This window comes from Amphiura filiformis, chromosome 1 (genome assembly GCF_039555335.1).
Source record: "Amphiura filiformis chromosome 1, Afil_fr2py, whole genome shotgun sequence".
Classification (NCBI taxonomy): domain Eukaryota; kingdom Metazoa; phylum Echinodermata; class Ophiuroidea; order Amphilepidida; family Amphiuridae; genus Amphiura; species Amphiura filiformis.
In genome coordinates this window covers 54,170,417-54,185,506 of record NC_092628.1, presented here as the reverse complement: position 1 = coordinate 54,185,506, position 15,090 = coordinate 54,170,417, and the positions used below count along the sequence as shown (strand labels likewise).

At 36.4% G+C, this 15,090-nt stretch overlaps 2 protein-coding genes across 2 annotated transcripts in view; one reads left to right on the top strand and one right to left on the bottom strand.

The window, feature by feature from the left end:
• LOC140148901 (3-[(3aS,4S,7aS)-7a-methyl-1,5-dioxo-octahydro-1H-inden-4-yl]propanoyl:CoA ligase-like) overlaps window positions 1–15,090 on the top strand; it is a 107,480-nt gene that overhangs the window by 48,300 nt on the left and 44,090 nt on the right. The window lies entirely within an intron of this gene.
• On the bottom strand, window positions 1,260–14,075 carry LOC140148870 (receptor-type tyrosine-protein phosphatase U-like). The gene is made up of 11 exons (XM_072170967.1): window positions 13,811–14,075; window positions 12,754–13,020; window positions 10,248–10,328; window positions 7,909–7,989; window positions 6,781–6,887; window positions 6,185–6,404; window positions 5,057–5,141; window positions 4,577–4,811; window positions 4,399–4,438; window positions 3,794–3,926; window positions 1,260–2,947 (listed from the first exon to the last, which is right to left on the bottom strand). The coding sequence occupies exons 1-11, from the start codon at window positions 13,848–13,850 to the stop codon at window positions 2,545–2,547; spliced, it is 1,692 nt and encodes a 563-aa protein (XP_072027068.1). The 5' UTR covers window positions 13,851–14,075; the 3' UTR covers window positions 1,260–2,544.

The window sequence follows — 15,090 nt, the reverse complement described above, 5'->3', positions numbered from 1 at the left end:
CGGGTTTATGCTACATTACATTAAGGTTGTCTTTTTTTTACATCATTTTCGATATATATTCCATTTTGTGAGAAACATTGAAACCAACAATTTTCTTCTGAGTAAATCAATTTATGGTTAAGTTACAACCAAGTTTCAAACAATTCGTTTTGTATGCAAGGTTAACCATTTTGCAACTACTACTGTCCATGTGATCGTTGTAAAGCATTTTCAGCGTGAAATAACATGACTTTTTCTGTTTATAAACAGTTTTGTTTCTCTCTGTATTCTTGCTTTTGCTGGATGTTTTTGTACAATCATGGACAACAGTCTGGAATATTTATAATCTTCATGCTATGGCATTCTTTACAATGTGTACTGCTCAATGATAATCCCATAACATGTAAAATCAATCTCGCAGAAGGAGGAGGTGGTATGGGGTGGTATTGACATGCTATGGTTTATAATGTTGAGTTCACAAGGAAGTACCCCTGATGTTTTTAAACAATCTGGTACAAAACATGTTTTTGTGTCATTCAAGACCTTGTTTTGTAAAATACTGTCATGTCATCCTAGTACCCATCTGTCTAATAAAGGGACCCATTTTAGGAAGTGTTCATAAATACATTGGTGGGGTGCATGGCATGAGGGTGGGCAATATGAAGAGGGTCAAAAAGTTTTAGTTCTCCAAAAAGGGGTCATACAAGTTGCTTCTTATAGGGAAAAAACCGCTAAAATAAATCTCATGGTGTTTCTAAACAATAGTAAAAACACACAGGATATGACTAGAAACAGTACAAAATAGATTTATTTTATCGATGCTATTAACATAGTCTAATGTATCTCAAGTACTCACTACAGTACTTTCAATACTAGTATTGAAATCAAAGGTTTGTCTACGGATATATGGAATTTGTTAAAGTCAAAGTGGAAATCACAAAGTGATTCTATAAATATAAACGAGTCTTAAGCAATCAAAATTTTGAGTATGTTCCCAGATGTTGCTCGATTTCCTTTTTTATGTTACTTTTATTTATTTAATTATTGGTTATAAGAATGAAACATGTCTTTCCAAACAATGCATAAATTCGTACAAGTCACAGCATGTGAAAAACACCCTTAACTTGCATGTTTTTGGCCCTTAATTCAAAAATTGGGCGAAGTACATTGCAGTAACAGTAACAGAAATATGCCTAAATAAATGTATAAACAAACATGTATAATTGTTATAATTGAGATTGAATTCGTTTACTGCACAAATGGAGTAAGTTCTATGTATGTCTAAAGGGCGGTTATTTTAATTCAAATTACCCTCCCCCATCAAAGTACTCATGAGCACGCCCTTAGCACGCAAATATCAATGCAGGACCCCATCTATTAGCACATGTAACCTTAAGACCCCTTTCATTTTCAATATCTTTCAAAATTATATCACCTACGCACCAGTACCCGGGACACTTAGGTCGCTGTCAAAATACCGGAGTGTCTTCCCAAAACAATTGCAGTGTTTTAAACAAAATGCAAAAAATTCCAAACATTTTTGACCGTATTTTTACATTTGCTGAATAAGGTTGATATTACAACAGTTTTTACATTTGAAAAGTACGAACTAAATGTTTCAAAGGATAGCCAGGATTTGTCGAATAATGTATGGTGTGCGTGTGAGAATAAAATACGTGTAAACCAATAAACACGATGAATATCTCCTACCGATTTTCCCATTACAATTTTAAAGAAACATCAGTGGCAATTTAGCAATTTATATACATAATTATTTTAATATTATGATGTTGTAATATTCCTCACATATGGCATGAGTTGCAATATTTACTATTGTTATATTGCTCAGTAACTATATTATTCTGTAACGTCATATAGGCATAGTTACACTTAATTGTCTGCTTTTTACATGAACTTGCTGAACCTGGGGCAAGTCAAGCGTAAAGCATAATTTTTGTCATGTTTCTGAATACGTTTGATATCCTCATATGACCGTAGCCTATATTAGTAATAACGGGAAGGTCAATATATTACCAGGATGCATGTGAAGTTAGAATCGAATATTACAATATAATGATAAACTTATCAAAATAAAGGTATCACATGTTTGTAGAAAACCTATTACTATAGTTATATTGGATATAAGTTATAGATTTACACATATTATGTGATGCGATCAAGCTAAATCAGTCGGAACTCGGAAATATTGATTTTGAGATATAGCCAAACAAAGAGGGTGGAATTTCCAAACAGTGGACTGTTTTCGTTATATGAAAAGTGGAATTTGTTCGCTTGCTTGCAAAAAGTAGCCATAACCTTTTTGGGCACATACTTTTATTTACATCCCCCAAGTGGGGTTTTTGTGTTAATTCGAAGGTGTGTCGCTCCCCTATGGCTACGGGCTGCAAGTAGCGTTGTTGGTTGTAATTAATGTTACAGCAGCAAGTGGGAATGATACTATCAGTATCTATGTTTATGAAACTTGTTAACAAACCTTCTTGACAAATTTTCAAAATACATAAGATGCATTGCATGTCAAAAGGAATTTTAATTTCAAATTTCAAATCAGGGAACATTAACGTACGGGGAGCTAGTTTTACGATTGGTGTCACCATTTTGCCCCAAACCTTGATAGGCATGTTCTTCGTCCATGTTCGCTTTATTCAAAACCTGATAATTCGACTCTTTCTTCTTTTCTGTTTCGCCCAAACCTTGATAATCATGTTCCGTTTCCATGACCCCTGTATTTAATCCTTGGTAATCAGAGTCTCTCTTGATATTCACGTCTTCGTAATCCAACTCATCGCCTTCATATTGGTTAGGTGTTTGTATTCCTTCCATTGCTAGGTTCACCTCATACCCGGTCGTCTTCTGTATTGTTGACTGCTGTGCGATTGCGATTTGTGGATCTATTTCATCGTAAGTTTCGTTTGATGTGGGTGACTTTTGTGAAGGAGAATGTTGACGTCTAAAAACATAAAAAAGACGATCATTTGGGAATAGCCCATTTAGGGAGTGTTCAGAAATAACTTGGTTAGGGGCTGGAAAATATGTAGGGGTCATAACATTTTTGGAGTTCTGAATGGAGGGAGGGGTAAAAAGTTTTGGATGTATGAAGAGGGGGGGAGGTTGGCACGTAGGTGCGGTGTAAAAACTTAACATTAATCTTGAAGAAAAAAATACAAAATAGCCTGAGCAAAAGTACATGACAGATAAGGGTGTTTGATCAAGTACTTATGTATTTTAATAAATCATTCAACTGTCAGAGCTTTTTGCCGCCCTTCCAAATTTTAATGCTTCCGCCGCCACTGATTCCAATCATAAATGGATGGTTTATTAATAATGGGTTGAATAAAGTTGCTTATGAGCTACTTTACAAAATGATAAAACAGTTGGGCAATTCCACATTTTTTATATCAATGACATGGGTACAATTTCAATCATTGTACATGATTACAAGTTTCAGCATCATTAATATGTTTCCTCTGTCCTTTGATGTAGAATGCTACATTATAATGGGGGAGGGTCAAAATAGTTTGTAAGCATTAATAAGGTTAGGAACAGGGTTAGGGTCAAAGTTAGGATTCCGTCAGGGCTAGGTTTAGGGTTATGATGAGGGCTTGGGTTATAGGTGAGGGTAAGTGTAGTGTTAGGGTTAGGATTCAGGTTTATGATATTTTCATTGGTTTATTTCACACCTTTCAGATTATCGACCTGTAACAGATCATTTTATGACAATTTGTTTTATAAAAACCCATTAATTGAGCACTTGAGCCACATGTCTAGCATTATTCTACTGCCTTCAGATTCTTACCTACAATAGATCACGATAGCTACAATAATGATGATCACTATAGCAGTAATTGCTACCAAGGAACCGCCAATGGTTGCACCAATATTTGTAACTTTCTCTGGTTCTCCACACCGTTCAATCGTACAATCAGGAGCTGGATGAAATCATAAATGGAATAAGCAATTGAGAAAAAATAATAATAAAAAAATAAAAAAATAATAAATTAATTAATTACTAGACCCTCTGCATCTGTCATTCTCTGTAACGTTAATGATCAACAATAACTACAGGTAAATTATGCAAGTCTTGGCCAAGTTCGAACATTCGGAACGCTAGTGGCTCCGCGATTGCGTGGTACAGAAGAAAGCATACACGCGCCTTAAATTGCGTAAACACTTAGTACACTACATGGACGCAACAAATACATTCGAGATTAGCAAATACTTACTCAATTTACCTGTAGTTGTACAATACATGCATAATCTGGACAAAACAAATAATTATGATTGTATTGTCCAATAGCTTTATGCATAGACATTTAAAAAGTTTGTATCCAAAGTTTTAAATTCAATCACAAATTCAACTTTGATTAAAGTTTCAGTGTTGTTATACTATTCTGTCTTCACCTGTTATAACCGATACCGGTGACCATGCAACCACACATTCCTGAAAAGAAATGGTAAAAGCCGTGTCTTATTGCCTGGTTTATTTTCTACATTTCAAAAGTAATCTGGTTAACTTCTTTAACTTAAACACATCTTAGAAGGAATATAATTATTCAATTTATCTCTTTTATGCACTTACTTCAACAGGAGTACAGCTAGCATAAGCTACCCTTACAGTATATGTAGCACCAGCAATAAGAACATTATTGATGTAACCACCGTAAGTCTTGTTATCACCAAGCGTGAACGCCATTTCCTCCTCGATATCACTGCGTGTTAGATTAGCCACTATAAAGGAATTTGAAGCCCCGTCCAAATTGCTGTTTTGTCTTTTGTTTCTACTCGTCGCATATTCAACGGCTATAAGCACATTGCTAAAAGAAACCATAAAATGTGTGTGGACAAATAACTAAAATCCTCCCCTCCACAGCGTGAATGCATTTTAGTATGATGGATTTTACAACATTTTAAATTGTAACATTATACTAATGGTAAAGTCTATGTACAATCATGCATTTTTTGATTTTTTTTATAAATAAAAGAACGGCATTAATCTAATCATTTTGTTATTTTGTAAAAAAGAAGACTAATTTTGGTAATGCTTTTTAATGTCACTCACCTTATGTATGTGGGTAGAAAATCGAATTCAATGATAATTGATGCTCCTAACTTTTTGAGAACAGGAGGCTCAAGAGGGTCAATATCTGGAGAGAATGAGAAAACTAGATTTTTATATTTATTTTAAAACCATTACAAGCATTACAGAAGTGCGTCGCCAGTTATAAGTCAAGTAATTTATCAATAATAGAGAGATTACGTTTTACGTACGTTAATGCGGTGTTAAATATTGGTAGTCTCGGTTCCAAACTGGACTGTGCTCATTCGTCATGCAGGAGAACAAGTCGCCTGGAATAAAGACTATAAATCTACTCTAATCTAATCTAGGTCGATAGAGGGCATAGTGATTGAAAAATTAACAGTAAGAGCAGGCTACTGAGTCGCTGCCCGCTTTTGACTAAAATTTGACTTAATATGCTGCTTAAACTTGATTGTATTTTTGTGCTCCCCAAATATTATAGTTGCCCAAAAACATATATTTTGGTAGATTAAAGATCACTGCATCCATATATCATGACTTTACTTTCAAAATGAGACTTTTTCGTCCTGAAAATTGGGCGCGTTGCATGAACTTCGACATGAGGTAAAATCAGCATATTTCAACGTAGCATTTGCGTTTTATACTACGTTGTAATCTAAAATGTGAAATCGCAATGTCATTTTTTGTACGCAAAGTATCACACACATTGCAATGGGCAATCTCTGCGTATGGACATCGCGTATAAATTTAGTCGATATTCAACACATCGCTGTACCTTTATTATAATAATGATTTGTTACAAACAAAAAGGATCATAATGGTAATTAGACTTTCCTTCGTATGTTCATTATCATTGACTGTCTTTAACATATTGTGAAATGGACAAATTTTGTGCATTTTCAACGATGCATTTACGTTTATTTCGCACGTGGAAAAACCTCAAAACTGGCTAAATATGTGACCTCGCTTCGATACAGGAGAGTGGTTTTGAATAGATCAACGTACGTCCGATACCTGCGTTTGGAAATCGCAATCTCTCTAATACCATTTGAGAGACATAATCTGACGAGAAAATCTAAAACTTGTCATTTCAGAGTTTTTCTTTTTCTCTTTTTTAATTTGGTAGCTAGGTTAACAATATACAATTACCAGTAAATGTTTTTGTATACACCTCAATGACTGCTTCCTCCCCTCGTCCAACAGACGTCCTGCCAGACACTCTGAATTCATATTTTGTGGATGGCTCCAAGTCATCTACTAAGTATTCATGGGCGTCATCTGAAGCAGTGGCCGGAATCGTTAAAGTGGTGTATCTGTTATCAGAGATGAAATCAGGGTCGTATGCTTTTTCACGTGCTTGGTATTTGATCTAAAAATAAACAAGAGCCATTTTTATGCTTAAAGGCCCATATAAAATTAACAGATGTGGAAATGGGAGTATAAAGTGACCAGTAGATACCAGTTGTAGTCCTACTAATTCATGGCATATTGGATGGCCTAGGGGAAAGTTAGCCCATATTAGCAAGACTATCCTTGCCTTCAATGTGAAACAAACCTACTCATGTTACCCTCTGGCCATGGGCTGGCCTGGTGTCAGATCTTACCCAGGGAAAGATGACATTCCAATATATGCCTTTAAAATAAGTCACCCAGCTCAGATTCTGAGGCCACACGATGAAGAAGAAAACAAACGAAGACAAAATAAACTACTTTTTATCCATATAATGGTATTTGAAAAATCTTACAGCATAATCCAGTATGATTCCATTAGGATTTTGGGGTTTACTCCATTCTAATGCAATAGATGTTTTCCCTAATCCTGTTGCCCGTAGCCCAGATGGGGCACTGGATACTGAAAAAGAAACAGACACAAAAACAACAACAAGAAAAAAACGGGTATTACCGTTCATCTATTCGGTACATACCATAAGCCTGACGTTGTGACGTTGTCATGTCGATGTGCACGTTATTGCGAATTTCATGGCTTTCAAATACTCAGTAACGTGTCCGCTAAACAATGTGCACCTCAGCGTGACGTCAACCCGCAAAGGCTTATGGGATTTACCAAAAAGGTGAATTGCTTTGTCATGTGATCACCGTTTTGGAAATTGTCATCTGTGCAAGGATTTTGTACGCAGAGGATATGCCAGATGGATATTGCTGCTGAGAGTCGACTGGGACTTAATTAGCGGAATTGATCAACAACCAGAACAAGACTGTCGGATAAGGAGAATATCTGTTGTAGCAGTTAAGATCATAAAGCAGTCCTTATTATCATTTCTGTTTTACATGTTAATAAATAGTTGGAAGAGGTGATATCGGCCTCACCAGTCCGGTCCGACTGCCTGATCACGAAATACTGCCGAATCAGGCAGCATGTTGCCTGCGCAGGCAACATGGAATCCCGCAATGCAATGCTCAAATAGAGCATCTTTTAATATACCGTTTTGGTTTAGAGTAAAGAAGTAGGTAAAATATATAAAATAATCAATGGATGTACAATCTGTAGTATTTTTTCATCAATTTTAGTTAAAATAAAGGTAATTTGCATATTTAAATCAAATTTTTAAAAAACCGTTAGACATTGTTTTGTTATTTAAATTATTTTCCTCCCGGTGAAAAATTGTCAACTTACATGTGGCTCATGTGTGTCAAAGTAAAATTTCCACCGAACTTTTATAAAATCACCATGGACAATTTAGTCCTTAGTCTGTCAAATTCGGAAGGGTTACCAACGCCTGTGTTGCCTGCGCAGGCAACATGCTGCCTAACTCGGCAGTATTTCCTGATCAGGCAGTCGGGCCGGACTGCTCACTGGGAAACTAATATCTTCCCTTAAAGATGTTAAAAGTACAAAAAAATAAATAACATACTAGCTTTGTCAGCCGTCACTTGAGCCTCAGATGTACTTGTGGTAGGTTCATTACCCCAGACGACGCTGGTAGGTGGAATAGCTGTACATTAATGCAAATTAAATAAATGTCGACGCATGGTATACATGTGCTGCTAATTTAAACATATACATCGGAAACAGTAAAACAATCTTAAAATATTTATACTATTCTCCTTCCTACAAGATGATTAGATTAGACAGATTGGGGGTTTGAAAAGGTTAGTCATCGGACAAGTACAAGATGTCATTAGTCCCGAGGAGTTTTGTATGTATTTTTTGTATTATGGTGGGCTGCCCGATGATATTTGAATTGATTATCCTTTATCTTCCAATGATGGCTTTGAAAATAGCTTGTTATATCTGATATTCAGTTAATGCTTCTTAGATGGCTAAACGGTATTTCATCAATTACGGTAACTTGAATTTACGTTTGTAAATGTGTACACAATATTTTACGTTTCCAATGAGCTGAATCCTGATTTCATGTTGGACTTGAACAAATAAAAAAATATAATGAAGTAGACTTTTTCACAAGCTCTACATAGTTGTTTAGTTTATAATCGTGGTAAATCTTTAAGAACTGCAATTATAGAAGCAGATAAACATATCACAAATAACAACACCGTTTTTTTTGGAAGACGATAATGGGTGTAAATTCACCTTTGAAATATGCATCTTTTTCTTTCTCGCGGTCGACATGGCAACATTGAAAGGGCTTAATGTGCAGAGCTTGTGTGGGAGCACGTGTGGCCGAGTGGATAAGGCGCCCGACTCATAATCCATAAGTTGCGAGTTCGAGCCCCGCTCGTGCCAACGTGTTGTGTCTTTGGGCAAGGCACTTTATCCTCATTGCCTACTGGGGGATGGGGTTGGGTTGGATTGGATGTTTGTATAGTTGTTTGTTTCAATGTTGCAATATTGGCGCTGCTTCGTGCAAATTGAATTGTGTCTGTTTAGGTGTGTTTTATGTACAATTCTAACAATTTGACCTGCGGGTAACCATTAGAGTTTGAAATAAAACCTCCCTTGAGTCATTCCATGTCAACTCATGGGATGTGCACCGCAGCACCAATTCAATTTTTTTCTTTTTCTGTGTGGTGGTAGATATTGATGAGAAAGTAAAATCCTGAAAATTTGAGCTTCATACGCTATTTCGTTTTCCCGTGGCATCAATTTGAAATTTAGGGGGATTAGCGTAAAAAATGTGTCGCAACGCGAAAGACGATGTTTGGAGATCCATAAATGTATAAAGGGAACCCCTATAACTTTGAAAACTAATTCAACGACATGACTCGAGAGAGCAAAAAGTGGGGGTCTGGGCCAAATTTTGACAAGCCATATCTCCCAAACCGCTTGGAGTTGAGCATTCATTTTTTCCATGTGTTCATTATGCTCATAGAGGTATGCTAGAAATGATTTTCAGCAAAATTTGATGGGATGACCAATGACCAACCAACCCTTTTTGTTGATGTGGCTGGAATGACTCCTATGTAAGTAGGCAAGCCTAACTGATGTTTTTAATGCAAAGTCATCAAGACCCCAAGCCACTATTTCTCAGAAATGTTGTCCAAGAACATATTTTCAACATACCTAAAGTTGATGGTGGGGCAAAATGTCTGACATTGATTTTTAGGGGTCAAACTGTACAAAAAATGTACTATTGGAGTTTTGCATGGGTGATATCTCAGCTAAAATTATTCTAATTGACTCAATATTGGATAAGAATAATGTCCTACCAAAGGGTTCCGACTGGCAAAAAAATTGACAAAAAAGTACTTTTACTTTGGGAGTTCTGACCCCCCGAAGTTGGTCCTGGATGGACAAAGTTGCATTTTGAGGGCCCTATATCTTTTAAAGTAAAGGAGTTACAAGTTTTTGATGCCAGATTTGAACTCTACACAATTAAGTACCCCAGGATACATACTTTTCAAAGTTTTAGGGGGTTCCCTTTACACATTTATGTACCTCCAAACATCGACTTTCGCGTTGCGACACATTTTTTACGCTGATCCCCTTAAATTTCAAATTGATGCCACGGGAAAACGAAATAGCGTATGAAGCTCAAATTTTCAGGATATGCCAGATGGACATTGCTGCTGAGAGTCGACTGGGACTTAATTAGCGAAATTGATCAACAACCAGAACAAGACTGTCGGATAAGGAGAATATCTGTTGTAGCAGTTAAGATCATAAAGCAGTGCTTATTATCATTTCTGTTTTACATGTTAATAAATAGTTGGAAGAGGTGATATCGGCCTCTCTGGGAAACTAATATATTCCCTTAAAGATGTTAAAAGTACAAAAAAATAAATAACATACTAGCTTTGTCAGCCGTCACTTGAGCCTCAGATGTACTTGTGGTAGGTTCATTACCCCAGACGACGCTGGTAGGTGGAATAGCTGTACATTAATGCAAATTAAATAAATGTCGACGCATGGTATACATGTGCTGCTAATTTAAACATATACACCGGAAACAGTAAAACAATCTTAAAATATTTATACTATTCTCCTTCCTACAAGATGATTAGATTAGACAGATTGGGGGTTTGAAAAGGTTAGTCATCGGACAAGTACAAGATGTCATTAGTCCCGAGGAGTTTTGTATGTATTTTTTGTATTATGGTGGGCTGCCCGATGATATTTGAATTGATTATCCTTTATCTTCCAATGATGGCTTTGAAAATAGCTTGTTATATCTGATATTCAGTTATTGCTTCTTAGATGGCTAAACGGTATTTCATCAATTACGGTAACTTGAATTTACGTTTGTAAATGTGTACACAATATTTTACGTTTCCAATGAGCTGAATCCTGATTTCATGTTGGACTTGAACAAATAAAAAATATAATGAAGTAGACTTTTCACAAGCTCTACATAGTTGTTTAGTTTATAATCGTGGTAAATCTTTAAGAACTGCAATTATAGAAGCAGATAAACATATCACAAATAACAACACCGTTTTTTTTTTGGAAGACGATAATGGGTGTAAATTCACCTTTGAAATATGCATCTTTTTCTTTCTCGCGGTCGACATGGCAACATTGAAAGGGCTTAATGTGCAGAGCTTGTGTGGGAGCACGTGTGGCCGAGTGGATAAGGCGCCCGACTCATAATCCATAGGTTGCGAGTTCGAGCCCCGCTCGTGCCAACGTGTTGTGTCCTTGTATGGGCAAGGCACTTTATCCTCATTGCCTACTGGGGGATGGGGTTGGGTTGGATTGGATGTTTGTATAGTTGTTTGTTTCAATGTTGCAATATTGGCGCTGATTAAGTCATTCCATGTCAACTCATGGGATGTGCACCGCAGCACCTCTTCAATTTTTTTCTTTTTCTATGTGGTGGTAGATATTGATGAGAAAGTAAAATCCTGAAAATTTGAGCTTCATACGCTATTTCGTTTTCCCGTGGCATCAATTTGAAATTTAGGGGGATTAGCGTAAAAATGTGTCGCAACGCGAAATACGATGTTCATGATGTTTGATGATCCATAAATGTATAAAGGGAACCCCCTATAACTTTGAAAACTAATTCAACGACATGACTCGAGAGAGCAAAAAGTGGGGATCTGGGCCACATTTTGACAAGCCATATCTCCCAAACCGCTTGGAGTTGAGCATTCATTTTTTCCATGTGTTCATTATGCTCATAGAGGTATGCTAGAAATGATTTTGAGTAAAATGTGAGGGATGACCACTGACCAACCAACCCTTTTTGTTGATGTGGCTGGAATCATGACTCCTATGTAAGTAGGCAAGCCTAACTGATGTTTTTAATGCAAAGTCATCAAGACCCCAAGCCACTATTTCTCAGAAATGTTGTCCAAGAACATATTTTCAACATACCTAAAGTTGATGGTGGGGCAAAATGTCTGACATTGGTTTTCAGGGGGTCAAAATGTACAAAAAATGTACTATTGGAGTTTTGCATGGGTGATATCTCAGCTAAAATTATTCTAATTGACTCAATATTGGATAAGAGTAATGTCCTACCAAAGGGAACTTTTGGAGTTCTGACCCCCCGAAGTTGGTCCTGGATGGACAAAGTTGCATTTTGAGGGCCCTATATCTTTTAAAGTAAAGGAGTTACAAGTTTTCTGATGCCAGATTTGAACTCTACACCATTAAGTACCCCAGGATACATACTTTTCAAAGTTGTAGGGGGTTCCCTTTATACATTTATGGACCTCCAAACATCGACTTTTGCGTTGCGACACATTTTTTACGCTGATCCCCCTAAATTTCAAATTGATGCCACGGGAAAACGAAATAGCCTATGAAGCTCACATTTTCAGGATTTTACTTTCTCATCAATATCTACCACCACACATAAAAAAGAAAAAATATGAAGAGGTGCTGCGGTGCACATCCCAGGAGTTGACATGGAATGGCTCCCTTCCTTTTTTTAACATAATTTGAATTTTTTTTGCTATCTTAATTATTTTTGAAATTTGAAGGATCGAATTTGAGATATTGTCTCTCAAAGAAGGGATAGTTACGATTTGTGACGTCACGTGTTTATCAATGATAAATGGTAGCTCTATCGAATTAGACACTTTTGGATATTTACTACAAGCCTGTTTAAAGATATTGTAAGGGACATTTAACACTTACCAGTGGGGCGCCATGATATTTTTCTGGGAGGGGTTTGGGATTGGGGAAAACTGTGCGATTATTGCCCAAAATGGTTGATTTTCGACTGTGAAAAACTAGGGGAAAACTGGGAGTAACTCTCTTTCTCCCCAACTACCCTTACATATCTAACATGCTATTCAAAGTTATTAAAGATATGAATGTATCAGGTCAATTTTTTCTCAGTATTTACCTGTTGATCCTACCATAAAGCTGAATTGACACGATGCCGCGTTACCATCAGCGTCTGTTGCTGTCGCTCTTACAACCCACATACCAGTCTCAAGGCCTGTCAGAATGTGTGGTGATTGTGTAAACGGTAGCGTTGCAATTTCCATCCCATTTGCAGAATTCGTGTAAACAATATCAGATACTAGTGCAGGGAAGGTAATTGCTGGCCTACTGAACATGATTAACGAAGAAGAAATGCTGATATCTGACATGGACGGGCAAATTATTCCTTTAAGAAATTTAAAAAAAATTAGATGATTATTACAGCACTGAATACAGTTGTTTCCCTGGAGAATATAAATTTGCATGTACCAACATTTGATATCAGCATTTAGTTAAACATTCTATCCTCTGTGCGTTGTTTTTATATCTGTTCAGATCTTTACTCCCTATTCCAGAAAAATACAGCACTAATTTTTTGGAATTAAAAAAATATTATCCGGTTTTGCCAAATGAAACATAGCTTAATCCTTTAGGTAGTCCTAACTGGCAATAAAAGTAAAATTTTAATATTTGGTCAATTTTTTGAAATAAGGGCCAAAGCACGCGTTTTAGTGTGTTTTTCGTATGCTGTGACAATCAAGCCCAAAGACATGTACCAAGACTAATTTCAGTTTATGCAGTCTAATTTTTGGAAAAGATATGTTTCATTCCGATAACCGATAATTTAATTAGAGAAACACAAAAAAGTGAAAATTATAGCAAAATTTTGGCATATACTCAAGATTTTGAATGCTTAGACTTGTTCCAAGTCTTTGATTTGTGTGGCTCGATTGTCAGAAAATATGCCAAAAATGCATGTTTTTTAATAGCTCTTTTTTCAAGAATTAATAAAATAGTGAATTTTTTCTTTTATTGCCAGTTAGGACTAACTAAAGGATTAGGATTGATCTGTGTTTCATTTGGCAGAACTTGATAATATTTTTTTAATCCCAAAAAATTAGTGCTGTATTTTTCTGGAATATGGAGTAGTTAAATTTTATTCAACTATTTATATACCTGGTATACAAGATACTCACCTGTGCGGAAATACCGAAACGAACAGGTTGCAGTTAGCATGGTGGGAACGCCATTATTAAATTCAGTAGCTGTTACTCTGATGATATTATTCCCCAGGGGGAGGTTTTGAAGTATATGGGGAACTACCTTGGTAAAGGATCCTAAAGAAGGACCTGTCTGCGTGTTTCGATAAGCAAATTGGACGTTATCCGGGTAATAAAAGTATTGTAAACTTGGAGCGGTCACTCGTAGTCTGTCCAAATCATCCACCGCATTCTGTGAGCATGTTACTGAACCAGTTAGAAAAAGGAAGAGATTTTGGAATATCAGAGACATGTAAAAATAACAAAGCTGACTTTAATCTATTTTCTGGAACTATCACGTCTGTGAACGGATATTTTAAAAACATATATATACACCAATACCTGTGACCAATACCAGTACACCTACGATTCCGGTCTAAAGTAGTTGTAACATTTGTGTAAAAGTATAGGACGGTTTTTGAATCATATTTCGTTGTATTTGACGTTCTAAAATAAAACTGCGCATTATTGGTGTGAAGTGCGAACCATCTCCTACTTCTAAAACCCTCTACTCCTTTTCCCCACCAATCAATATGGGGCGTCTCTGGAGGCAAATTACCAAATAAATAGGTTGCAACATTGAACATGTTGAATGGGGGTGGGACATATTTGTTGAAGTGTTCAAACAACTTTAACTGGGTTTGTATTTGAAGTGATTCTTTGACCCATTGTTATATTCAAAATATCTAAAAATGCACCATGTGCTACTCATAGCACTATGCCCACTAACCCATTTCAGTCCGATATTAGATAACATTTGCGGGTGTTATAAACCCGGGTCTGCAAAGGTTATGTCTATATCATACGTGTCACATACGTATATCATACGTGTCACGTCAACGTCACCGTCTCGTTGCATCATGTCACGTCACGTCACATTGAGATATTCCTGTTTAGTGTTAGTGTGAACGTTATATGTTATTCATAATATTATGAAAAAGCTTTCTTGCTTTTATGGGCTATAAATATTACATGTTGTTTCCCGAGCTGTTTTATTAAAACCGCAGAACCTCTTCCCCCGAGTCTCATCTTTGATTTAGAACTGGGTTGCGCGGCTGGAACTCCGACAAATGACCACACTATAAACCAACATTTTACGATTTAAGGTTAGAAAAGGTCGCAAGAAAATGTTGAAATTTCGGGCTATATAAAGGGTATAAATGATATAAAACGTCTTCATGACATTCGAAAACATTTTTGAAAACATATTTCTAAAA

What these genes read in the sequence shown, in the direction of transcription:
- LOC140148870 (XM_072170967.1), bottom strand. Translation starts at nt 13,850, where the DNA reads ATGCTAACTGCAACCTGTTCGTTTCGGTATTTCCGCACAG. An exon ending in GAATCATACTGGATTATGCT is followed by an intron (nt 6,405 to 6,780) that starts GTAAGATTTTTC and finishes GTTTATTTTTAG; the next exon opens with ATCAAATACCAAGCACGTGA. An exon ending in ACCGGTATCGGTTATAACAG is followed by an intron (nt 3,927 to 4,398) that starts GTGAAGACAGAA and finishes GATTTCATCCAG; the next exon opens with CTCCTGATTGTACGATTGAA.